Source organism: Salvelinus namaycush, chromosome 39 (genome assembly GCF_016432855.1).
Source record: "Salvelinus namaycush isolate Seneca chromosome 39, SaNama_1.0, whole genome shotgun sequence".
Taxonomy (NCBI): domain Eukaryota; kingdom Metazoa; phylum Chordata; class Actinopteri; order Salmoniformes; family Salmonidae; genus Salvelinus; species Salvelinus namaycush.
In genome coordinates, this window is record NC_052345.1 from 11,910,691 (window position 1) to 11,938,079 (window position 27,389).

Below are 27,389 nucleotides of genomic sequence, written 5' to 3' on the forward strand. Positions count from 1 at the left end.
ACAACTGAGCAAGAGGACAAGTACATTAGAGTGTCTAGTTTGAGAAACAGACGACTCAAGTCCTCAACTGGCAGCTTCATTAAATAGTACCCACAAAACACCAGTCTCAACGTCAACAGTGAAGAGGCGACTCCGGGATGCTGGCCTTCTAGGCAGAGTTGCAAAGAAAAAGCCCTATCTCAGACTGGCCAATAAAAATAAAAGATTAAGATGGGAAAAAGAACACAGACACTGGACAGAGGATGATAGGAAAAAAGTGTTATGGACAGACGAATCTAAGTTTGAGGTGTTCGGATCACAAAGAAGAACATTCGTGAGATGCAGAAAAAAATGTAAGATGGGGGAGGCAATGTGATGATCTGGGGGTGCTTTGTTGGTGGTAAAGTGGGAGATTTGTACAGGGTAAAACGGATCTTGAAAAAGGAAGGCTGTCACTGAATTTTGCAACGCCATGCTATACACGGTGGACGGTACGTAATTGGAGACAATTTCCAATAGGACAGTGACCCAAAGCACAGGTCCAAACAATGCAATAATTATTTAGGGAAGAAGCAGTCACCTGGTATTCTGTCTATAATGGAGTGGCAGAGCACAGTCACCGGATCTCAACCGGGGAGCAGCTTGACCGTATGGTACGTAAGAAGTGCCCATCAAGCCAATCCAACTTGTGGGAGGTGCTTCAGGAAACAAATTGACAACTGGAATGCCAAAGGTCTGCAAGGCTGTAATTGCTGCAAATGGAGGAATCTTTGACGAAAGCAAAGTTTGAAGGACACAATTATTTTTCAATTAAAAATAATTATTTATAACCTTGTCAACATCTTGACTATATTTCCTATTCATTTTGCAACTAATTTTATGTATGTTTTCATGGAAAACAAGGAAATGTCTAAGTGACCCCAAACTTTTCAAATCAAATCAACGTTTATTTGTCACGTGCGCCGAATACAACAGGTGTAGACCTTACAGTGAAACAATGCAAATAGTCCGGGTAGCCATTTGATTACCTGTTCAGGAGTCTTATGACTTGGGGTAAAAACTGTTGAGAAGCCTTTTTATCCTAGACTTGGCACTCCGGTACCACTTGCCATGCGGTAGTAGAGAGAACAGTTTATGACTGGGGTCTTTGACAATTTTTAGTGCCTTCCTCTGACACCGCCTGGTGTAGAGGTCTTGGATGGCAGGCAGCTTAGCCCCAGTGATGTACTGGGCCGTACGCACTACCCTCTGTAGTGCCTTGCGGTCAGAGGCCGAGCAATTGCTGTACCAGGCAGTGATGCAACCAGTCAGGATGCTCTCGATGTTGCAGCTGTAGAACCTTTTGAGGATCCCAGGATCCATGCCAAATCTTTTTAGTTTCCTGAGGGGGAATAGGCTTTGTCGTGCCCTCTTCACGACTGTCTTGGTGTGTTTAGACCATTCTAGTTTGTTGTTGATGTGGACACCAAGGAACTTGAAGCTCTCAACCTGCTCCACTACAGCCCCGTCAATGAGAATGGGGGCGTGCTCGGTCCTCCTTTTCCTGTAGTCCACAATCATCTCCTTAGTCTTGGTTACGTTGAGGGAGAGGTTGTTATTCTGGCACCACCCGGCCAGGTCTCTGACCTCCTCCCTATAGGCTGTCTCGTCGTTGTCGGTGATCACGCCACTGTTGTGTCGTCTGCAAACTTAATGATGGTGTTGGAGTTGTGCCTGGCCATGCAGTCGTGGGTGAACAGGGAGTACAGGAGGGGACTGAGCACGCACCCCTGGGGAGCTTCAGTGTTGAGGATCAGCCTGGCAGATGTGTTGCTACCTACCCTCACCACCTGGGGGCGGCCCGTCAGGAAGTCCAGGATCCAGTTGTAGAGGGAGGTGTTTAGTCCCAGGATCCTTAGCTTAATGATGAGCTTTGAGGGTACTATGGTGTTGAACGCTGAGCTGTAGTCAATGAATAGCATTCTCACATAAGCGTTCCTTTTGTCCAGGTGGGAAAGGGCAGTGTGGAGTGCAATAGAGATTGCATCATCTGTGGATCTGTTGGGGCGGTATGCAAATTGGAGTGGGTCTAGGGTTTCTGGGATAATGGTGTTGATGTGAGCCATTACCAGCCTTTCAAAGCGTGAGTGAGCGCTACGGGTCCTGTAGTCATTTAGGCAGGTTGCCTTTGTGTTCTTGGGCACAGGGACTATGGTGGTCTGCTTGAAACATCTTGGTATTACAGACTCAATCAGGGACATGTTGAAAATGTCAGTGAAGACACTTGCCAGTTGGTCAGCACATGCCCGGAGCACACGTCCTGGTAAGCCGTCTGGCCCCGCAGCCTTGTGTATGGCGACCTGTTTAAAGGTCTTACTCACGGCGGCTACGGAGAGCGTGATCACACAGTCGTCCGGAACAGCTGATGCTCTCATGCATGCCTCAGTGTTGCTTGCCTCAAAGCGAGCATAGAAGTGATTTAGCTCGTCTGGTAGGCTCGTGTCACTGGGCAGCTCGCGGCTGTGCTTCCCTTTGTAGTCTGTAATAGTTTGCAAGCCCTGCCACATAAGACAAGCGTCGGAGCCACTGTAGTATGATTCAATCTTAGCCCTGTATTTAGTCTTTGCCTGTTTGATGGTTCGTCGCAGGACATAGCAGGATTTCTTGTAAGCTTCCGGGTTAGAGTCCCGCACCTTGAAAGCGGCAGCTCTACCCTTTAGCTCAGTGCGAATGTTGCCTGTAATCCATGGCTTCTGGTTGGGGTATGTACGTACAGTCACTGTGGGGACGACGTTGTCGATGCACTTATTGATAAAGCCAGTGACTGATGTGGTGTACTCCTCAATGCCATCGGAAGAATCCCGGAACATGTTCCAGTCTGTGCTAGCAAAACAGTCCTGTAGTTTAGCATCTGCTTCATCTGACCACTTTTTTATAGACCGAGTCACTGGTGCTTCCTGCTTTAAGTTTTGCTTGTAAGCAGGAATCAGGAGGATAGAGTTGTGGTCAGATTTACCAAATTGAGGGCGAGGGAGATCTTTGTACGCGTCTCTGTGTGTGGAGTACAGGTGATCTTGAATTTCTTTCCCTCTGGTTGCACATTTAACATGTTGATAGAAATTTGGTAGATCTGATTTAAGTTTCCCTGCATTAAAGTCTCCGGCCACTAGGAGCGCCGCCTCTGGGTGAGTGGTTTCCTGTTTGCTTATTTCCTTATACAGCTGACTGAGTGCGGTCTTAGTGCCAGCATCTGTCTGTGGTGGTAAATAAACAGCCACCAAGAGTATAACTGAACTCTCTAGGCAAGTAATGTGTTTGAACGGTACTGTATGTTTTCAGCCCCCTAATGTTAAAGGTCCAATGAAGTCATATATATCTCAATATCAAATAATTTCTAGGTAACAATGAAGTACCTTACTGTGATTGTTTTCAATTAAAATTGTCAAAACAAAACAAAAATAGCTTCTTAGCAAAGAGAAATTTCTCAAGCAAGAATTTTGCTAGGACTGTCAGGGGAAAACTAAAAAATTGCTGTTATTGGCAGAAAAGTTTGGAACTCTTTCTTATTGGTCTATTAACTAATTTACCATATGGTGATGACACCAGGCAGGCCAAAACTCTATCCCACCAATATGGGCTGAAACTTCAAGCTGTCTTTATACTAAAAGGGCATTATCATAATTTTCACAATTTCACAGTATTATTCCAACCTCCTAGTGTGGAAATATATAGAAAACACAGGAAAATCACATTTAAGACTGCACTGGGCCTTTAAAGGTCCAGATTTTGAGTAGTTTGTAATCTGAAAATAGATCTGTGGTTTGGGGAAACTCCTACCTCTAGCGGTCTATTGAGTATGGGTAAATCATTACAATGAGTGTATGAGCTAGAGTCCACCTATTGAAGCCTACATCTAATTCTAGGTAACCTCCCATGTTTAAACTCTGACCCCCATTATGACGTCTATTTAGTACAGTATATAGAAGGCTTCTTACTTGGCCTCCTGCTCCAGTTGCTCCTCCAGCTGCAGTATCTTGGCCTCCAGGGCGGTGATGGCAGCCTTGAACTTGGACTTGACTGCCCCCTCCAGCTCTCCCAGCTTGGCCTTCAGCTCCTTGTTCTGCCTCTCCATTCCTTGACGGGCGTTCTCACTCTTCTGGGCCGCGCTGCGCTCCCCAGCTAGCTCCGTGTTCAGGATGTCCACCTTGGGAGAGAAATGGGAATAAAGGGAGAGAGGGTCACTCTTTGTCCATCTCTATATAAAACTGTTAGTTGTGGGTCCCAGGAAGTGGTCTGGTGTGATACTTGTTAGCGCAGTTCATTATAGACTACTCTCCAGGCCATAAAGAGACTACATTCTATGGTCCAGGAATCGTCTCTGTGTATGAGTGAATCTCAAAAGTACTTTCCTCTTGCCCGATATCCTCCTCAAAACGTCAAGAGACAATGCCGGTTTAAAGAGAGTTTTACCTGTTCTGTACCTTCATGAGCTGTGTGTACGTGTTTGACAATGTGAGAGTTGTACTGTACCTGCATGGTGGTCTTGCGGAAGCGGTCGTTGAGCAGCTCCATGTTGCTCTGTTCCTCCTCTAGTTCCTCCTCCAGCTGCGAGATGCGGGCCTCCAGCCTCCTCTTCTCATCTAGCAGGGCCGACCTGACACAAACAAGTGAATGATTCGGTGATGTGGTTGGTACAGAACAGAGCATAGAAATCAGGGGGGGAAGGCTGCTGGTCCACTTAAAGCTGCAGTATGTAACTTTTTGGGTGACCTGACCAAATTCAGATAGAAATGTGAGTTATAGATCTGCCATTCTCATTGAAAGCAAGTCTAAGAAGCAGTAGATCTGTTCTACGTGTTCTACTGTTCTACTATTTCTATACTTCCTGTTCTTAAGTTTCATTTCGTCTTTTACTTTCAGTTTTGTACACCAGCTTCAAACAGCTGAAAATACAAGATTTTGGTACAATGATTCTCTACACACGATACATTGCTTGGTTTGTCACAGAAACTGAAATTAGGTGAACGGTTACAATTTTAGCAACCAGCGATTTCTGCATATTGCACCATTAAATCTGGAAAATATCATGCTTGAATTTGATCATTAATCAGGAAAATGTAGCTACTCACTTTCCAGAGGCGCTATTTGAGATCTCGTCGGCTAGCTCGTCTCTCTCCTGCTCAGCGTGTCTACGGGCCCTCTCTGAAGCCGCCAGGTCCTCCTGCAGCTGTAGGATCTCAGCTTCCAGGCCCTTTAGTTTCTTCTCGTTCTCTTTAGACTGTGCAAAGATCTCATCACGGGATGCTCTGGCCTCCTCCAACTCCCTCTGGTAGTCCTTCATCTGGGCCTGCAGGGGGCAGCAGCAAGGCAAAGAGTAAGACCGGTCTTGGGCAACAGTACAGGGTTAGAGGTCAACTCCATTTCAAATGAGACTCTCCTCAATACTCCTCTATGGCAGTATTTACACAGGCAGCCCAATTCTGATATTGTTTGCCACTAATTGGTCTTTTGACCAATCAGATCAATCTGTTGCCCATAATTGGGCTGCCTGTGTAAATGCAGCCTATGAGAAAATGTTTGAAATTCAGTTTTTCTTCCCGAATTGAAATAGAACCGACCTCAACCCCGTAGCTATACTGAATATAATAGTGTAAGGCCAGCGGGGAAGCTACAAATGAGACCAAACCAACTTGGACAACTAGAGTTTACAGCATCAGGGATGTCATCTAAATACAGACGTTGGTAGTCCTGGACATATTCTAATCTAGGCTACATTAAAGCTGACTACACAGTGGACAGACAGGCACAGATACCATACCTGCAGAGGCTACCATCCCATTTTATTGATAAAAGGATACAGGTGTAAAAAATTATATTGCTGATTATCAGAGATCAGACAACCAGGAGTTCCTAATTAATCAGGCAATTAATTGGAAGATTCTTGGAATTTTGGAAAAGTTACCAGAATTTTGCAACAATATTTATAATCTACAGTTGAAGTTGGAAGTTTAAATACACTTAGGTTCGAGTCATTAAAATCTGTTTTTCAACCACTCCACAAATTTCTTGTTATCAAACTATAGTTTTGGCTAGTCAGTTAGGACATCTACTTTGTGATTGACACAAGTCATTTTTCCAACAATTGTTTACAGACAGATTATTTCACTTATAATTCACTGTATCACAATTCCAGTGGGTCAGAGGTTTACATACACTAACTTGACTGTGCCTAATAACAACTTGGAAAATTCCAGAAAATTATGTCATGGCTTTAGAAGCGTCTGATAGGCTAATTGACATCATTTGAGTCAATTGGAGGTGTACCTGTGGATGTATTTCAAGGCCTACCTTAAAACTCAGTGCCTCTTTGCTTGACATCATGGGAAACAATTTAAAGGCAATGCTACCAAATACTAATTGAGTGTATGTAAACTTCTGACCCACTGGGAATGTGATGACAGAAATAAAAGCTGAAGTAAATCATTCTCTCTACTATTATTGTGACATTTCACATTCTTAAAATAAAGTGACCTAAGACAGGGAATTTTTACTCTGATTAAATGTCAGGAATTGTGAAAAACTGCGTTTAAATGTCGTTGGCTAAGGTGTATGTAAACTTCCGAATTCAACTGTACATAATAGCTCAGCACAACTTGAGAATGAACAAGCAAACCCAAATCCTGTACGAAGTCTCACCTGTAGTTTTCTGAGCTGTTTGATGGCTTCATCTCTGGCCTTGTTGGATGCTTCTATTTGCCCCTCCAGGTCCTTGAGGTCCATCTCCAGCTTCTTCTTAGCTGCCACGGCCAGGGCTCTCTGCTTCCTCTCATCCTCCAGCTCTGCCTCCATCTCACGAACCTTGGGTCAGACAACAAGATATTACAGAGGGTTGAAAACGCCAAGTAAGTGATGAAACCTAGTGAAGTTTGGGTTCTAGCTTGCTCGGATGCAATAACGGTTAGGGTGAAGATGGATGGAAAGTACACAATGAGTCCATAATAATATGGTGATTATTTTCTCCCAACTGTTGGCCTAGCTAAATCACCTGAGTTTCTATTAGAGGTCTGAATGTTACTCCCCACAAATGGTCCTCTCAGCTTGTCTCTGTACCTGTTTGACCAGCGTCCTCTTCTTCTCCTCGTTCTGTTCGTCTCTGGCCTGCAGGTCCCTGTCGAACTGGGCCTTCATGGCCTGCATGTTGACCTCCAGACGCAGCTTGCCGTCCTCTGTGGCCTGCAGCTCGTCCTCCAGCTCCTCCAGCTGGGTCCTCATCTCCTCCACCTGCTGCTCCAGGGTGCGCTTCGATTTCTCCAGCTCATGGACCTACACACAGTGGGACGTAGAGAGACTGTTAGCAGCAACATCTCTTTTCTGAGTCAAAAACTGTCATAAGGAAGCAATCCCATAGGATTAGTCAAACAAATTCTCACACAAAGCAAAATTCTGAGGTGGGTGGACAGCGTTCTTTCAAAATTAAGTAATTTACAGAAGGCTTCATGTGTGTAAGGTCTCCAACAACGTTTAGGAACCACCACCAGCTCCTGTAACACAGGCATTCTCACTCATTCTGTGGTGGGTGGATTGGTGGCCATATTGGAAGAAACATACCAAAACCTGTACATTTTGGTTCTATCAATCCTCATTGGATGAGCCTAGCCAGGTCAAGGCTTAGGACTGGGTTGCATAAGGTATTTGAGAACCTTCAGCTCCTGTACGGGGAGTTTAAACTACGTACGCTCTTGCCCACGTCGTCCTTGGAGCTCATCAGGTCCTCCATCTCAGTCCTCAGCTGCTTGTTGAGCCTCTCAAACTCCTCCTTGGCCTCCAGGGCCTCGTCCAGAGCCCGGGCCATAGACAGAGCCTTGGTCTCCTTCTCCCTGGCCTCAGCCTCGGCCTTGTCACGCTCCTCAGCATAGCGGGTAGAGATGGTCTTCTCCTCAGCCAGGAGCTAACATAGAGGGAGAAGATAATGATGAAGAAGGATGGCAAGCAATGTCTTACTGGTAAGTTATGTTAATGAAGGCAATCATTGGAATAAAGAAATCACAAAAACTCTGCCATTTCTTCATTAATGGCAGGTCTACTTTTATTTTGCAGAGAGGGGAGAAGGAGATAAGCAAAGGTGAGTGGCGGGAGAAAAGGAAGCGAGATAGAGGAAAGGATAGAGACAAATGGAGATGATACGATACCTGGTCGAACTTCTTCTGCTTCTTCTCCAGGTTCGAGACGATGGTCCTCTGGTGGTCCAGGTCCACCATGAGGTCGTCCAGCTCCTGCTGCAGGCGGGTCTTGGTCTTTTCCATCTTATCGAAGGCGGAGGCTTTTTCCTCCAGCCGCTGGCTGGTCAACTCCATGTCCTTCTGTAGCTTCCTCTTCACCTCCTCCAGAGACTCCAGGGTCCCCACGTCCTCATCCAGCTTCTTCCTAGACTCAAACAGCTAGATAGAGAAGACAATGGTTTTCATATTATATATTTTTTCTATGGTTCTTACATGAGGAAATAAGATTCACAGCATTTGATATACAGAAAATGACAGTGGTCTTTAAAAGAACACATTACTGATCTTAGTGTTGGGGAAGCTACTATGAAAATATATTTTACCAAGCTACCAAATACTTCACATTGAAAGAATTTAAGCTACGTTAAAGCTACCCTTAAGACAAATATAGTTTCCTTAACTAAAGTGACTTTAAAAAAGTACAGTGCCTTGCAAAAGTATTCACCCCCTTTGGCGTTTTTCCTTGTTGCATTACAACCTGTAATTTAAATAGATTTTTATTTGGATTTCATGTAATGGACATACACAAAATAGTCAAAATTGGTGAAGTGAAAGAAAAAAAACTTGTTTAAAAAAAAATCTGTAAAAAATAAAAAAAGGAAAAGTGGTGCGTGCATATGTATTCCCCCACTTTGCTATGAAGCCCCTAAATAAGATCTGGTGTAACCAATTACCTTCAGAAGTCACATATTTAGTTAAATAAAGTCCACCTGTGTGCAATCTAAGTGTCACATGATCTCAGTATATATACACCTGTTCTGAAAGGCCCCAGAGTCTGCAGCACCACTAAGCAAGGTGCACCACCAAGCAAGCGGCACCATGAAGACCAAGGAGCTCTCCAAACAGGTCAGGGACAAAGTTGTGGAGAAGTACAGATGAGGGTTGGGTTATAAAAAAATATCAGAAACTTTGAACATCCCACGGAGCACCATTAAATCCATTATTAAACAATGGAAATAACATGGCATCACAACAAACCTGCCACCAAAACCCACAGACCAGGCAAGGAGGGCATTGATCAGAGAGTCAACAAATAGACCAAAGATAACCCTGAAGGAGCTACAAAGCTTGGATTGGAGTATCTGTCCATAGGACCACTTTAAGCCATACACTCCACAGAGCTGGGCTTTACGGAAGAGTGGCCAGAAAAAAGCCATTGCTTTTTGGCCATCAAGGAAAACGCTATGTCTGGCACAAACCTAACACCTCTCATCACCCCGAGAACACCATCCCAACAGTGAAGCATGGTGGTGGCAGCATCATGCTGTGGGGATATTTTTTATTGGCAGGAACTGGGAAACTGGTCAGAATTTAAGGAATGATGGATGGCGCTAAATACAGGAAAATTGTCTAGTCAAAGCCCAAACCTCAATCCAATTGAGAATCTGTGGTATGACTTAAAGATTGCTGTACACCAGCAGGAACCCATCCAACTTGAAGGAGCTGGAGCAGTTTTGCCTTGAAGAATGAGCAAAAATCCCAGTGAGACTTGCAGCTGTAATTGCTGCAAAAGGTGGCTCTACAAAGTATTGACTTTGGGGGGGTTATTAGTTATGCACGCTCAAGTTTTGTGCTTTTTTTGTCTTATTTCTTGTTTGTTTCACAATAAAAAATATGTTGCATCTTCAAAGTGGTAGGCATGTTGTGTAAATCAAATGATACAAACCCCCCAAAAATCTATTTTAATTCCAGGTTGTAAGGCAACAAAATAGGAAAAATGCCAAGGGGGTGAATACTTTCGCAAGGCACTGTAAGTAGTTACAGTACCTGAAGACTGTAGTTCACTATGTGAAGGAACATTTTATGTTTGTGCTTTTCTAAATACCAATTCGACTGGGTTCATGCAAGTGACTGATTCATTGTGCCTGGGAGGAACCCTCACTATCAGTATCTGCAATTTGGCAGTACGCCCAGAACATTGTTTTCAGACCGGAAAGGGATATCTCAGTTTCAAGGTCTCAGCTTGGAGAGAAGAAGCCTTGTGAGGTATTGGTCTGTCACATGCATGAACCAAACGTTAATGATGAATTCATTATGAATAAGCTAAATCATGCAAATATAACTTGTCTGTGTAAGCTGTATATAAGAGGTCTAACGGGACTGCCCCGACAGAGCTCACTTCAGACCGGTACTTTAGTTTGACTGTGATCTATCCAGCATGCTGTTAATAAAGAATGTTTAATTTAAAATTGACTTCAGGTGTCCCTGGTGGTAATTTCCATGACAACTACATCCAAACTACTTTTTGCAAGAATAGATAACTTTGGGGTCATATGTTAACAGAATGTGTTATTTAGCCTATTAAACAAAAACAATGTTCCAAGAGAGAATTAGGCAGGTCTGATGCTGAAAAATAAAAACATGTATTGCCTAACTACTGACAACACTACGTAGATTTGAATTTAGTTCAACTACCACCAAGCTACTGCAAAATGTAGTTAATTTACTAGTAGAACTACATGCAGTTTACTTCTCCCCAACACTGTATTCAACTTATACCCAATACCTATTTCGTGAGTAAGGAATCTATCTACCACAACCTGTAGTAAATATCAACGGTGGGTGTTCACAGCTGGAAACCCTGTCCTATTGGCAGTGAAAAATTAAGAATGCCAGTGGTGTCCATACCTGAGCCTGCAGCGTGGCCAGTTGTTTCTCCAGGTTCCTGCGGGCCTCCTCGTCCTCCTCCTGCTGCTCCTGCAGGGTGCTCTTGTCCTCCTCCAGCTGACGGATACGAGAGCTCAGGTTCAGCTTCTGACGAGTCTCCTCCTGGAGCAGCTCCTACACACAATCACACACACACACACACACAAAAGACGCAAAGACCCAAAAGTAGTTAACCACCACTTACAATAAGACTTGTTGGATGGAGACAATGATATGAAGTTGTTTTTACAGCAGATTGGCATTAGCTACAAGTGTCTCCAATAATGAAGCGTCACCAAAGGACATTTGCTTCCAAAGCATATTACAATACCTCCAACTTCGATTTCAACTATTAGAGCATGTAATAGCTTGGTGACGTATAAGGAGTCTCTGCTCACCTGTGTGTCCTGTAACGCACTCTCCAGGCCTGCTGAATCCTTGGCCAGCTTGATTCCCTTCTTCTCAGCGTCCTCCAACAGGGCGGAGACAGTGTCCAGTTCCGTCTACAGACAAAGGTCTATAAATATCTCTTCATATTCACATTAAAACATATTCACTCCCATTTTGAGAAACCAATTGACTTCAACACATAGTGATGACGACAGACAGACAGCGTGGTCCGTTGACTTGCCCTCTAACCTGTAGTTTGTGTGTGCGGTCGGCCAGTTCTACTTTAGCCCTCTCTCCCTCGGTGGCTCGGGCCATGAACTCCTGCAGCTGAGCCTCCATCTTCTTCCTCTTGTGTTCTGACTCTGTCTTGGCCTGCTGAAGCCCCTTCACCTCGCTCACCAGCTCCTTGTTGTCACTCTCCAGGGTACACTTGTTCTTCTCCAGGTTGGACTTGAACTGCAGCGGAAAGAAGGGTGAGAGGGGTTGTGGTATACATTGGGAAGATGAGAGAATTTTACAGAGGATAGGCCTGTCCTCTTGGCCTGCTTAGCAAAGATGTGATAGTGTAGTGTTACTACTGTATGAGATGACGTTATGTTGACAGGTCTATTTTCTCAGGTGGCGACCAATGATTTATATACACATTAGATGACTGACTGTGTTGAAGCCACCGTGCCTCCATCTTGGGAGTGTAAAAAAACATTTTAGAAGCCATAGAAATGCATTTATTCATGTCTACATTCGTTTTTGCCACGTGTATTCTATTAGAAACACCTTAATGCATACAATTACATTATATTGTGAGCTAAACATACGTTTTTTAAATTAAAATAAAATATAAAAACACAGTTTACTTTTTAGAGATTACTAATGTTACTGTCCCCATGACAACACATACTTAAATACATGTCAATTTGTCCTTGTCCCATTTAATTGAAATACTGTAGAATTCCATTCATTCCTATGGAGGACTGCTCCTACTGGGGAGTCCCAATATGGCCGACCAGTGGCTTCAAAGCCTCTCAATGGCCAATACATAGCATCAGCAATCCAGGGTTTATATACATTGTTGGAGGAGATCTACCCTCTTGACCTGCTAAACATGTGTAGTGCTACTACTGTATAACGACATTATGGTTGGCAGGTGTCATGTCTGATGGTGGACCTAGCCTCTAGGCCTGCTAAATATGTAATGAGACATGTTACTAGATGATTGACAGGTGTATTGTCTCTGATTATAGACCCACCCTCTTGGCCTGCTCCAAATTCTCAGACAGCTCCTCCAGGGCAGTGGAGTGTCTCTGTCTCATCTCCTGGACCTGAGACTCGTGGTTCTTGGTCTCCTCGTCGATGGCCTTCTTCAGCTCAGCCACCTCCTGCTCTCGCTTGGTCCTGAGAGGAGAGAAAGGAGAGGAGAGAGGGGTTAGGAAGGAAGGTAGACCCATAAAAGACACCTCACGGAGGTGCTGTGTCTCTCCATAGCCCTCATGCAGATACACACGCAGGTACTTTGCCAAACTATGACAGTGCCACTTTTTCAGAGCGACCCTACACCGGTTCTTTATCCATTTCTAAAAGCACTGAAAATAAACATATTGGGACTACAGTAAACATATAAGCGTATCACCGACAACTGACAAGCAGTGTCCCAGTACCTGAGCTCCTGCTGGGCAGCGGTGGTATCCAGAGTGTCCTCCAGCTCAGTCTTCAGAGCCTCCAGCTCCTCACTGAGGTCCCTCTTGACTTTCTCTGCCTTGTTCCTGGACACCTTCTCTGACTCCAGGTCCTCCTGCAGCTCTGACAGCTGGGCCTGCAGCTCCCGCACAGCTTTCAGAGCGTTGTTCTTCTGGGCCGCCTCGTCATCACCCCTGGTACACACGCACACACAACAAACCAATCAATTCCAAAATCAATTCCAAACAGCAACATAGAAATCGTTAAATTAGCTAGCTAATGCCAGGATACATTCCATTTCATTGAAGAGGTGAGAAATCATGTTAACTGTGGGGCGTTCATCTGAGCAGTACTTTTATAGTACCAGAGATGTCCAAATGTTAGGGTAATTTTGGGTAAAACCATGGTACACAAAACTGCTACATGAAATCACTGCACATTCTCTAAATCCCCCAAAATGGCTGATCATTTCAAAATCATACAGGCCCTAGCAAGTGAGACTGTAGCGTGGTGACAAAATCCCAGTGAACACAGGGTGGCAGTGTGATCGACCTTACAGCGGGTGAGCTCATGGAGGACCAGTGTGTGTTAGTCAGCCTGCCGTGTGTGTGTGTGTGTGTGTGTGTGTGTGTGTGTGTGTGTGTGTGTGTGTGTGTGTGTGTGTGTGTGTGTGTGTGTGTGTGTGTGTGTGTGTGTGTGTGTGTGTGTGTGTGTGTGTGTTTGTGTGTGTGTGTCTGAGCAATGAGTTTCTTGACCGTGTCTGTCTGTGCCTTTCTCTGTCAGTGGAAATGCCATTGCGGGCGAGGCCATAGTGACATTGAATATGTGTTGTTGCTGGCAGTCAGGCTAGATTAAACTATTATTATTATTATGGATTCTGACACATACTCACTCTAATATATCCACCCCTGGATTGTTAATTAGACTCATTCTGTCATTTCTTGTTTTGATTATTCATTATTTGTGTATGTGTATTGTATTTGAGAGACATTCTACTGTACTGTTGGAGCTAGTAACAAAAGCATTTCACTGCACCTGCTATAACACCTGCAAATCTGTGTACGCGACCAATACACTTTGATTTGACTCCTGAGCCCTGCCTGCATTCCTTAGACATTCCTGCGTTAGAGCTTCTGAAGAGGCCTGTCCCTTTGCCAGGACCAAATAATGACTCCATGTCCAATTAGGTATTACACTGATGAAGCCATGGATAACAATATAGCTACTAATGAGTCATTATAGTCAAATAGCAACTGTCCAGACTATGGTAATTCAATAGCCCTACAATTATAAACATTCATAAAATTCCAACTGGAATACTGTAGCCTAAGTAACGGTTTAATCAACTAGCCTATGACCAAGTGATGATTTCAGAAGGTCATTTAGGGGATACTGTTTTCCATTGGCCTACAGTCACCACCTGAATTCGCTACAGTCGCCACCTGAATTCGCTACAGTCGCCACCTGAATTCGCTACAGTCGCCACCTGAATTCGCTACAGTCGCCACCTGAATTCGCTACAGTCGCCACCTGAATTCGCTACAGTCGCCACCTGAATTCGCTACAGTCGCCACCTGAATTCGCTACAGTCGCCACCTGAATTCGCTACAGTCGCCACCTGAATTCGCTACAGTCGCCACCTGAATTCGCTACAGTCGCCACCTGAATTCGCTACAGTCACCACCTGAATTCGCTACAGTCACCATCTGAATTCGCCACATCTAAATTATTGGACTTCACCTTCATGCCAATGACCTCTGTTGCAGCCAGAGGAGGAGCAAATTAGTATGTGGTCTCTGTTTCCCTAATCAAAAGGGACTTAATTGAACGTGACACCAAATGTGTTGCTCATGAATATTTTCCACTAAATTAGGTCTGAATTGGCTTTGGATTACAAAGAATGTTAAATGAACAATCAAGCTAAATTGAGGTAATACTTGGATGCAAGTTGACACTCTTTCTCCTTCTTCCAAGAGACAGGTCTTTTTCAAGCCATATCTGGTAATGTTTTCCTTGAGTCCAGTAGCCCTGTTCAGAAGCTATTAAAAATAAACGTCTGTGAAGTACAAACAAACATTCCGTGACCAATTCCCTCTGAGGTGTGAGACGATCCGTCATGGCTGCCATGCCCAAGCTGAGATTCCTTTTCCTTTCCGTTGGAAAATGCAGTGAGAGACTTGGATGGAGCACATCATCAATCTCTATCAATCTGCCTCAGAGTGTGCGTGTGTATTAAATGTCTTTAGTGAGGGTGATAGCCAGCATACCAGCACGCACTGCACTAAGGAAGGCATTAGTTTAGTTTAGAGTGAACCGATGCCACTGAACAACTAAGCAGCTGGACTGTGTGGCTGCTTTTAAATATTTCGTTCAAAGCCAACATGAGGGTATGTCCCCATGTGAAAAAAATACTATGGTATACTATGGTTAAATAATATTGTATTCACTGTAGTGTTTTTGCGGACTTTACTGTAGTGTACTGTAGTATTTACAATCTACTGCAGTGTTGGAACTAGTAACATAAGCATTTTGCTGCACCTGCTATAACACCTGCAAATCTGTGTATATACCTTAGTCATTACTGTAGGGTTTTTGTGGACTGTAGTGCTTTTGTGAACATTACTTTAGTGTTTTTGAGGTCTGCAGTATACTGTAGTATTTACTATAGTATTCTATAGTATACTACAATGTGCTATAGCAAGTACTATACATGATTGAGAAGTACTACAGTGTGTAGTATATTATTCTACAGTATACTACACAATTCTATACTAAGTTCTACACACGATCGAGGGATTCTACAGTTTGTAGTATAGTATTCTACAGTATACTACACAATTCTATACTAAGTACTGTAGTATTCTATAGTAAACTGTGGTATTTTTTTATGTGTGTGTGTGTGTGTGTGTGTGTGTGTGTGTGTGTGTGTGTGTGTGTGTGTGTGTGTGTGTGTGTGCCCGCTGGGTCTCAACTGCTTGGGCCCTGTAGAGTGGACTGTTGCTATGGGGACAGGCGATGGAAGTGGGAGTATATGTGTGGGTGCACATCTAGCCGGTATGGTTTACTGGACCACAGTAGTGGCCGGGCAGGTTGGGCCGGTTGCCATAGGAACAGGCAACATGCGCGGTACAGGCTTGCATGGTGGGCAAAGCTTATCTATTCATCATCTATTCCCCGTATTGATCCAGGTAGCGTTCACATAGTACATCCTCCATTTCATTTCATTCGATTTCACCGTTTCAAAACATTTTCTCTGTCATGCAGATTGAGTTCGAATAACAGACTGGAAGCTTCAAAAGGAGGGTGGTGCTTGGAATCATTGTTCTTCCTCTGTCAATCATGGTTACCTGCAAGGAAACACGTGCCGTCATCATTGCTTTGCACAAAAAGGGCTTCACAGGCAAGGATATTGCTGCCAGTAAGACTGCACCTAAATCAACCATTTATCGGATCATCAAGAACTTCAAGGAGAGCGGTTCAATTGTTGTGAAGAAGGCTTCAGGGCGCCCAAGAAAGTCCAGCAAGCGCCAGGACCGTCTCCTAAAGTTGATTCAGCTGTGGGATCGGGGCACCACCAGTACAGAGCTTGCTCAGGAATGGCAGCAGGCAGGTGTGAGAGCATCTGCATGCACAGTGAGGCAAAGACTTTTGGAGGATGGCCTGGTGTCAAGAAGGGCAGCAAAGAAGCCACTTCTCTCCAGGAAAAACATCAGAGACAGACTGATATTCTGCAAAAGGTACAGGGATTGGACTGCTGAGGACTGGGGTAAAGTCATTTTCTCTGATGAATCCCCTTTCCGATTGTTTGGGGCATCCAAAAAAAAGCTAGTCCGGAGAAGACAAGGTGAGCGCTACCATCAGTCCTGTGTCATGCCAACAGTAAAGCATCCTGAGACCATTCATGTGTGGGGTTGCTTCTCAGCCAAGGGAGTGGGCTCACTCACAATTTTGCCTAAGAACTCAGCCATGAATAAAGAATGGTACCAACACATCCTCCGAGAGCAACTTCTCCCAACCATCCAGGAACAGTTTGGTGACGAACAATGCCTTTTCCAGTATGATGGAGCACCTTGCCATAAGGCAAAAGTGAAAACTAAGTGGCTCGGGGAACACAACATCGATATTTTGGGTCCATGGCCAGGAAACTCCCCAGACCTTAATCCCTTTGAGAACTTGTGGTCAATCCTCAAGAGGTGGGTGGACAAACAAAACCCCACGAATTCTGACAAACTCCAAGCATTGATTATGCAAGAATGGGCTGCCATCAGTCAGGATGTGGCCCAGAAGTTAATTGACAGCATGCCAGGGCGGATTGCAGAGGTCTTAAAAAAGAAGGGTCAACACTGCAAATATTGACTCTTTGCATCAACTTCATGTCATTGTCAATAAAAGCCTTTGACACTTATGAAATGCTTGTAATTATACTTCAGTATTCCATAGTAACATCTGACAAAAATATCTAAAGACACTGAAGGAACCAACTTTGTGGAAAATAATATTTGTTTCATTCTCAAATCTTTTGGCCACGACTGTATGGTGCAAACTGAACACAACCCATGAACGTTTATTGAGAATCCATTTTGGGGCTGAAGGGGGAGTATCTCACCTGGACAGAGCGGCCTGTAGCTCTTCCTCCTTCTTGGCCAGCTGGATCTTGAGCTCCTCTATCTGGGCCTGTAGCTCAGCTATCTGGTCCTGGAGGTCCGTGGTCTCAGCGTCTAGCTTCCTCTTGGCCTTCTCCAGCTCCTGGCGAGTCTTCTCCTCCTTCTTCAGGCGCTCTGATGACACACACACACACACACACACACACACACACACACACACACACACACACACACACACACACACACACACACACACACACACACACACACACACACACACACACACACACACACACACACACACACACACACGAGGTGGAAGGGCGGCGGGATCAACCAAACGATGAAAATAGATGTTGGCCCAGCACTCAAAAGTATCCACTCAAACATTCCACTCAAGCAGTAGTAACCAGATTCTTCCGCTTGGTAAACCATTAAGTCATTGTGGTGTCCGAACTTAAATGGAATTCCTATGCATACGTAGAATCACACTACCAGAGAAGTCTTAATCTTATCCAGTCTGTAGTCTTATCTTAATGTTATTATATGCAGTTGAACGTCTGCCATGTTGAGGGAGTTACAGTAAGTTCTACAACTAATCTTTCCTGGATTCCTTGCATCATCAAAAGGCTTTGGAGAAGAATGCCTGACGGGAAGGACCTTGGACCTTCTCCTCCAATGAAGGCAGAGAAAGAGAGCAAGGAAGAAAGAGAGCAAGGAAGAAAGAGAGCAAGGAATCGAGGAGACCAATCGAGGAAGAGCCACAGTGAAGCCTTTACCTTCCAGGTCAACCATCATCACCTCCTGCTTGTTCTTGACCTTGCCCAGGTTCTTGGCCTTCTCCTCCTCCTCTGTCAGCTGGGAGGTCATCTCGGCCACACGGTCGTCCAGCAGCTTCTTCTCCTGTTGGGTGGAGAGAGGAGAGGAGAGACGTTAAACCTCTCTACAGTTTTCTACAACAGGGGTCTGCAATGTGTGGCTTCAGAGCCGCATGTGGTTCTTTAGCTTCCCCTTCATGGCATCTTCTAATAAATCATTTGTATCAGATTAAGATAATCTTAAACATCTCTACTATCCCTGTACCCTTCAGGGCTCTATACAAGTCTAATCCCTAATTTATGTTTTCCGCTTCAATCAAATGCACACGGTTCCGTATTCAGTGTTGGTGCGGACAGGAGGGGACATTCTATAATGTCTATTCTGGTTGTGTTCGAGAGGACCAGGCAGACGGTCGGACGATGTGGAAGCAGATTGTATAAATTAGTCTTAAGTGTGCCCTCTTCTCTGACCTTGAGGAACTTGGAGTTCTGGTCCTCCAGCAGTAGAATGTCCTCCTCCATCTTCTTGATCTTGGCCTCGGCAGTCACCTTCTCCAGCTGCAGCTTCTGCCTGGCTGCCTCCTCTTCATCTAACTGCTCCTCTAGATCCTATGGATAGACAATGGACATACATACGTTCAACCAACAGAAACACTCAGTATCTTCAGTGCAAGGATATGTATTGCAATGCTGAAGTTATCAATAGTTTTAGTTAGAAGGAATTCCATCTAAACCAACATTAACTCATCAACTGATGGTGTGTGTGTGTGTGTGTGTGTGTGTGTGTGTGTGTGTGTGTGTGTGTGTGTGTGTGTGTGTGTGTGTGTCCATGCTGCATCCATATGTGCATATATGGGTCTCTCTCTCGCTCTCTCTCTGACCTGGATGTGGGACTGCATCTTCTTCTTCTCGTTCTGCATGCTCTGGTTCCTCTCCTCCTCCTCCTCCACTCTGGACTCCAGGTCGTGGAGGATCTCCTCCAGCTCCTGCTTCTTAGCGGCCAGGCGGGCCCTCATCTCCTCCGCCTCGGCAAACAGCTCCGTCTCCGCCTGCAACTGCTCTGCAAGGATGTTCTTCTCCTCTAGGAGCTGTGGGGGACACAGAGGATAGAGAGCAAAGTTTACCTACGCTTCTTTTCTAGATGTTATTCGATTAGAATGTCGAAAGGTCAAATCTCCTCAAGTCTACAAAAAAGGTGCTCTCTAGAACCAAAAACGGTTCTTTGGCTGTCCCCATAGGAGAACCCTTTGAAGAACCCCTTTTGGTTCGAGGTAGAACCCTTTTGGGTTCCATGTAGAACCCTTTCCACTAGAGGTCGACCGATTATGATTTTTCAACGCCGATTATTGGAGGACCAAAAAAAGCTGATACCGATTAATCAGCCGATTTTTATATATATATATATATATATATATTTGGAATAATGACAATTACAACAATACTGACTGAACACTTAATATAATACATAAATAAAAAATCTATTTAGTCTCAAATAAATAATGAAACATGTTCAATTTGGTTTAAATAATGCAAAAACACAGTGTTGGTGAAGAAAGTAAAAGTGCAATATGTGCCATGTAAAAAAGCTAACATTTAAGTTCCTTGCTCAGAACATGAGAACATATGAAAGCTGGTGGTTCCTTTTAACATGAGTCTTCAATATTCCCAGTTAAGAAGTTTTAGGTTGTAGTTATTATAGGAATTATAGGACTATTTTTCTCTATACCATTTGTATTTCATATACATTTGACTATTGGATGTTCTTATAGGCACTATAGTATTGCCAGCCTAATCTTGGGAGTTGATAGGCTTGAAGTCATAAACAGCGCTGTGCTTCAAGCATTGCGAAGAGCTGCTGGTAAACGCAGGAAAGTGCTGTTTGAATGAATGCTTACAAGCCTGCTGGTGCCTACCACCGCTCAGTCAGACTGCTCTATCAAATATCAAATCATAGACTTAATTATAATATAATAAACACACAGAAATACGAGCTTTACATGCTGACCAGACCGGACACGTCGCGTGCGCAAGCGTCGCAAAATAAATTTAGAAATCCATGTTATTCAATTATTGCACCCACACTGCTCGCGCGCGCCAACGAGCGTCTGCGACGCCAAGGGCTAAAATATAACATGCTGACCAGACCGGACACGTCGCGTACGCGAGCGCGAGCGTCGCAAAATACATTTAGAAATCCTTGTTATTCAATTATTGCACCCACACTGCTCGCGCGCGCCAACGAGCGTCTGCGACGCCAAGGGCTAAAATAGAACTCATTCCTATTTCTGACGCAGATCGCGCTGCAAGTCTTGCCTCTCCCATCTCCTCATTGGTTTATAGAAGCAGGTACCCACGTGCCATGTCCTCATTGGTTATACCCACGTGGGTGATTGAAAGACAAACTTTGTTGCCGGTTGTCATGGTAATACTATGAAAGTTTAGATGCGATCACCATATAAGTTCAAAGATGAAAAACCCTGGAAGGAGGAGAGATGACTAGAAACGATTCGGTTGGCCGTTTTATGTGTGGATTAATTGTCGGAGTAGAGGTCCTTGTGCATTTCAGGTAAAATAACAACTCAATGTTTATATCCCAGGACAAATTAGCTAGCAACAGCAAGCTAGCTAAATAGGACAAATGAACGTTAGCTAGCAAGTGCAAGCTAACTAGCTAAATTGCCATACATGTTTAATGCTTTCGACCTGTCCCCAAATTGTCATTGGTTCAGAGTTTGTTTTGATATTTTAACCTGCGTGTCGTGATCGCGTTTGGTGTGGGGGCGCAAAATAAATGTATGTACGATAGCGCACGATGGCGCACGCGCGCAGCCGGTTTGGGTTCAGTGTTAGGTCATTAATATGGTAAAATCCGGAAACTATAATTTTGAAAACAAAACGTTTATTCTTTCAGTGAAATACGGAACCGTTCCGTATTTTATCGAACGGGTGGCATCCATAAGTCTAAATATTGCTGTTACATGGCACAACCTTCAATGTTATGTCATAATTATGTAAAATTCTGGCAAATTAATTACGGTCTTTGTTAGAAAGAAATGGTCTTCACACAGTTCGCAACGAGCCAGGCGGCCCAAACTGCTGCATATACCCTGACTCTGCTTGCACAGAACGCAAGAGAAGTGACATAATTTCCCTAGTTAACATTACCTGCTAACATTAATTTATTTTAACTAAATATGCAGGTTAAAAAAAATATACTTGTGTATTGATTTTAAGAAAGGCATTGATGTTTATGATTAGGTACATTGGTGCAACGACAGTGCTTTTTTGATTGATTGTTTTTTATAAGATTTTTATTTTATAAGATAAGTTTAATGCTAGCTAGAAACTTACCTTAGCTCCTTGCTGCACTCGAGTAACAGGTGGTCAGCCTGCCACGCAGTCTCCTCGTGGAGTGCAATGTAATCGGCCATAATCGGCGTCCAAAATTGACGATTACCGATTGTTATGAAAACTTGAAATCGGCCCTAATTAATCGGCCATGCCGGTCGGCCATGCCGGTTGACCTCTACTTTCCACAGAGGGTTCTACATGGAACCCAAAAGAGTTCTACTTGGAACCAAAAATGGTTCTCCTATGGGGACAACAGCAGAACCCTTTTAAGAGTGTACTACTCAACTTTCAAACCCAGTGGCCGAACTAGTACTACACAGCATGAACTATGGAAGCCAACGACATTAACAATGGCTGGAGTAAGTTCATATGCTGTTTTATCTTCGGCAGTGCATACTTCAGAAGAATAGCTAAATTGAGATATAGAACCATGGTAAGGGGATCAGGTAGAGCTCCAGGTAGTAACTCACCTGTTGGTGTTTCCTCTCCATCTCCACCAGCTCTCCCTCCACCTTGCTCTGTCTCTCCTTCACCTTGACCAGCTCCTCGTCTTTGGTCTGCATCTCCTCCTCCTGCCGGGTCACCTGGAGCAGAGGTTTCACCTGGAAGAGAAAAAGGAGGAGGGTCCCATCAAGGTCAGGGGAGGGAGGAAAGGAAGAAAGGAATAGGATAAGGTGTAGAGAAATGGTCATATGCATCCTGTTAACAGTGGGTGTAGATGTGGTCTCACGGCACGCTCCATCAGTAAAACCCCCACTCACCTTGGTGAAGAGTCTCCACCACTGCCAGTGGCGCAGCTTGAGGTAGGCAGCACAGTTCCTCTGGAGGACCTTCAGAGCACTCAGCTGCTGCTGCTTCTTAGCAAATGCCCTGAGGAGATGCATAATTAAGAGACTGATATCACATACAGCTTTACTTTAGCTACTTAACTTGGCCACAGCTGTATCCCAAAACATAACACATACAGTATCATTTTGACTTGACTTAGCAGTTTTAGCAACTTCATAACTTATCTGTACTTATGCCCCATTTTTGTGAATTGCATTGAAATCAAAGGGCATGAACATGCCTCAGTAATGAGGTGGACATTTAAACCTACTTGACTGAGTGATAGGGGACAGACAGTGGGGCTGCTGAGTCATGGTACTTACTATGCAAAGTGATTTGAAGCCTGGAAGTCTGGAAAGTCTGGCTATATAAATATGAATTAAGTTATAAATCAATTGTTAATCCTAATGACTCACTTGCGTGCCAGGTAGCCGCGGCAGACAGACTGGAAGTAGATGATGATGTCAGTGATCTTCAGGTCTCTCTCCTCCTCCAGGTGGGCCAGGACTCCGGTCCTGAAGAAGATCTTACTCTGGCCGATACGGAACAGGTTGGGGTCCAGTTCCAACGCTCGGATCTGTTACAATACACAGGAGAATACGAGTAAATGAGGAAAGTCAGCATGCAAATCAGATCTTTTTTATTTGTTATTTGCATCATTTTAAACAGGGTGGTGCATTGACACAACTCATATTTTCATGAGTTTCAACACTTTTTCTCATTGTGTTAGTTAATTAATAGATAACATTGGAAGCCCTTTACCATCCTCTCGCAGGCCTGTTTCCCGTCCATGAAGCCCTTGGGGATGGCATTAGGGGTCAGGATCTCGTACCTGGGATAAATAGAGAGGTATTAGGAGTTAACGCACTGGCATATTCCCAGAGATCACTGTAAGTGAGGGCAGTCTAGTCGGCTCACAGTGAAGACAAAGAACACAAGCACAATAGTTATGTGTCCTGTTTCCGTGGTTACCTCTGTCTGAACTCCTGGAAGACGATGCGGTTGGGGAAGCCCTGTCTGCAGATACGGATCCCCTCCAGAACTCCATTACACCTCAGCTGGTCCAGAACCAGATGGGGCTCCAGCTTACCAGCCTGACATGGGAGAGAGATGAAGTGTTATAAATAAATAGTACAAAAATCTGGTACAGGTGTACAAGCAAAGAGTATTACCTATTAACCTTGTGTCTACAGAAGGTCTAGCAATATATACTCAGAGAAAACCCTGAAATTAAGAGATCAATTCAAGTCTCACCCCTTCTGTTGGCTATAGTATAGAACAGGTGGCCTGGTATAGTTAGACTGACATGTAAAGTATGACAGGATATACTACTCACCTTCTTCTCGTGGTTGGGGATAATACAGCGGACGAAGTTGGGGTTGGTGTTCCTCAAGGTGGCCATGAGCTTGGTGAGGGACTCCTTGTAGAGCTGGCCCACCGTGCGGAACATGCCCTTCTTGGTCTTGTAGGTGGCGCCGAACGTCGTCTCCGCCATGCCCGCCACCTGGTCCAGGCCCACGATGCGGTCCACTGGCGAGGAGAGAGAGAGGGAAGGAAAGGGGTTAGAAGATAGGGGGGGTCAGACTTGGAGAGAGGTGTTGGGAGCTAGATCACAGACAGACAGACAGACAGACAGACAGACAGACAGACAGACAGACAGACAGACAGACAGACAGACAGACAGACAGACAGACAGACAGACAGACAGACAGACAGACAGACAGACAGACAGACAGACAGACAGACAGACAGACAGACAGGATGCTGGGAGTAGCAGCAGCCAGCAGAAATGTGTGTCAGCTGCAGGTGTAGATAGATGAGGACCTCTAAGTATGATTGGCAGCCTCTGTGGATTTGTGGGGGTGGGGCAAGGACAGGGCAAGAGGATCACCTAAAACTGTAGTCCCGGACAAGCACAACTGATTCAACACGTCAAGTAATCATCAAGCCCTCGATGAGTTGAATCAGGCGCTTTTATCTGGGGCTACAACAACGATGTGTGCTGTTGGGGGTACTGGAGGACTGGAGTTGGGAACCACTGCTATACAGTATACATGCTTGGTTCCAGGGTCTGTATTCGTAAACGTTCTTCAGGCTAAGTACAGCTGATGGTTGCTAGTGGTAAAAACAGGTCTTCTTGAGCACTACGTTCCCACACTACTCCTTTCAGCAGTCATTCAAAGTGACAACCTTTTAGGATAACTACAAATGAAATACCTATTCTTTGGTATGAAACTAAAGGCATTTCACAGCCTGGGACCTTTCCTACACATTGTCTTTTTTCCATCATATTAGCATAATCTGACAGTCAGTCACACAGGGCCATTTCATATCCGTAACTTCAGATTCTCAACATGCCTTGTTTCATTTTGGTGTGACATTATTGCTGGGCTGGCGTGTTGCCAAGCATTATATTTCCAACATGTGGCATAAGTTTTGATATGAGGCATGCTGATGAATTAACTATTGTTTATCCAAGTGTCCATACAGGTAATTTATCAAAATCAAACCTCCAACTGTGTTATCTCCTAGGGTTTCAGGCAGACAGAACTCTAGGAATGTCCTACAAAGTTCCAGACTTTCAGTTTTTAGTCTGTAGATATTGTATCACTGTCACACCTGCTGTGTATCAACGTCTATAGTACTGTAGAATCGGGCCAAGAGAAATGCCAAATACTACATGTGGTTCCAATTCTCTGCTACTTTGAAAAAATAAAAGGGGGAAATGAATGCCATTAATCTTTCCTCAGTCAAGCCTCAATTCTTTAATTCCCTTTACGCTTAAATATATGCCTTGGAAAGGGAATAAAACCCAGACAGGAGAATAGGCTTTGGTTCGGAATACTGAATAACCAGTGCTCTTAACCTTTCCACCATACTGTTAGGAAGCGGTCGAAATGTACACTATTGTTACCCTGAGGGAAATGGGGGAGGGGCATGCTTTTTCAATTTCAGTCAGGGAGAGAGTTTAGTATTTTTTTTTTATTTAGTCCAGGGGAGGATCATGTAATTTGGAATTGATTAAATGTCATACACTCATAGATTTTTCTTTGCTATCTAGAACTTAAAGGGGTTCTTTGGCTGTCCCCATAGGATAACCCTTTGAAGAACCCTTTTTGGTTCCAGGCAGAACCCTTTTGAGTTTCAAGGAACCAAAAAGAGTTCTACCTGGAACCAAAAAGTGTTCTACCTGGAACCAAAAAGGATTCTACCTGGAACCAAAAAGGATTCTACCTGGAACCAAAAAGGTTTCTACCTGGAACCAAAAATGTTTATTCTATGGGGACATTTGAAGAACACTTTTTTCTAAGAGTGTATTGCTCAGTGTTTGAGAATTAGTTGTTTATTATATCTGGATGTGTGCCTGATGATGCCCCTCATCCCTGATTCTCTGCTGGGCGCGCAATATCAAGTGCCACTACTGTGGTCTCAATAAAATGATCCTTAGACTATAGGCCTAGGCTATATGAAGAGCATGCTTGGAAAAGTACAGGGCAACATTATATTTTGAAGAAAATGTACTTCCTTCCCAAGTTTTTGCACTGCTGGGATGGTGTAAAAATAGGCTACACTCTCAATCAATCAATCAAATTGATTTATAAAGCCCTTTTTACGTCAGCAGATGTCACAAAGTGCTTATACAGAAACCCAGCCTAAAACCCCAAACAGCAAGCAATGCAGATGTAGAAGCACGAAGGCTAAGAAAAACTCCCTAGGAAGGCAGGAACCGAGGAAGAAACCTAGAGAGGAACCAGGCTCTGAGGGGTGGCCAGTCCTCTTCTGGCTGTGCCGGGTAGAGATTATAAGAGTGCATTGCCATTAAGACCAAGATGTTTAAATGTTCATAGATGACCAGCAGGGTCATATAATAATAGTCGTTATAGAGGGTGCAACACATCAGCACCTCAGGTGTAAATGTCAGTTGGCTTTTCATAGCCGAGCATTCAGAGGTCGAGACAGCAGGTGCGGTAGAGAAAGTGAGAGAGAGTGAGGGAGAGTTGAGTTACACACAGCAATTGATAGGCTGTCCCAATCATGAGCCTTGGCCTGCCCTGCTCTTGTTGATGTAGGCCTAAAGTCTTTTGTGCAGCCTAACCAATGGTTGTGCTGTGTACGGTGGCACTTCAGGAGGCAAGTCAAAGGCTTCGTCCCCAAAATGCTATATTTGTGTGTGCGGACTAGCCCTACTGATGTCCTGTTCAGTTTGAGAGGAAGAACGTGAAGATGAGAAGGAGGACCGGAGGTAAGCTTGCTACTGCTATAATTGATTTTAATAAAAAACTATGTTTCGTTGCCCATAATGAAGCTATTTATCATAGTTACTGACCTCACAATAAGCCATATTCAAGTAATTTACATTACTTGGCAGCCACGGAGATTGACAGCGCATGGGTGCTGAAATGCTAATTCAAGAAGGCCTAATTCATTTAAACGATCTTCATTTTAATTTGACTTTAGGCTACTAACAACAAGAGGGCTTTGTGTTGGAGCCTTTTTCTTCCTATTCAAGACATAAGAAGTAGGCCTACCTGTTTGACAGATGAAATTATAGTCCACTATCCATAGACTTTGTCAGCCAATTCCTTCAGACACCATACACTCCTTAAATATCTCAGTGTCAGTGGAGGCTTGGCGTGTTAATTTAAAACCAGGGCGCGAATTTATGTGGCTTTGGTTAAAGAAAATGGCTAAAAGCATAGGGCTACCCCTTGCTAGCTTAATATTTTCCTTTTTTTTTTTTTACCTGATTATATAAAGTGATCTATAACGCAATGTTTGTGCTAGAAACAAGTTGTAAAACGCAGGGGAAAGACGCATACGCATATGGGATATCTTTGGTT

The 27,389-nt window shown here is 44.1% G+C and overlaps 1 protein-coding gene across 1 annotated transcript in view; it reads right to left on the reverse strand.

Moving 5' to 3' along the window:
* LOC120032678 (myosin-10-like) overlaps positions 1-27,389 on the reverse strand; it is a gene marked incomplete at its 5' end in the record, with an annotated part of 36,058 nt that overhangs the window by 4,558 nt on the left and 4,111 nt on the right. The window contains 22 exons of the mRNA XM_038978876.1: positions 3,954-4,162; positions 4,489-4,612; positions 5,088-5,305; positions 6,655-6,816; positions 7,069-7,281; positions 7,694-7,906; positions 8,148-8,396; positions 10,866-11,018; positions 11,282-11,386; positions 11,523-11,729; positions 12,521-12,665; positions 12,929-13,141; positions 17,554-17,725; positions 18,331-18,454; positions 18,841-18,978; positions 19,251-19,457; positions 22,191-22,322; positions 22,482-22,590; positions 22,965-23,125; positions 23,311-23,380; positions 23,521-23,642; positions 23,885-24,078. Coding sequence (XP_038834804.1) covers positions 3,954-4,162; positions 4,489-4,612; positions 5,088-5,305; positions 6,655-6,816; positions 7,069-7,281; positions 7,694-7,906; positions 8,148-8,396; positions 10,866-11,018; positions 11,282-11,386; positions 11,523-11,729; positions 12,521-12,665; positions 12,929-13,141; positions 17,554-17,725; positions 18,331-18,454; positions 18,841-18,978; positions 19,251-19,457; positions 22,191-22,322; positions 22,482-22,590; positions 22,965-23,125; positions 23,311-23,380; positions 23,521-23,642; positions 23,885-24,078 — 3,640 coding nt within the window. The remainder of the gene's footprint in view (positions 1-3,953; positions 4,163-4,488; positions 4,613-5,087; positions 5,306-6,654; positions 6,817-7,068; positions 7,282-7,693; positions 7,907-8,147; positions 8,397-10,865; positions 11,019-11,281; positions 11,387-11,522; positions 11,730-12,520; positions 12,666-12,928; positions 13,142-17,553; positions 17,726-18,330; positions 18,455-18,840; positions 18,979-19,250; positions 19,458-22,190; positions 22,323-22,481; positions 22,591-22,964; positions 23,126-23,310; positions 23,381-23,520; positions 23,643-23,884; positions 24,079-27,389) is intronic.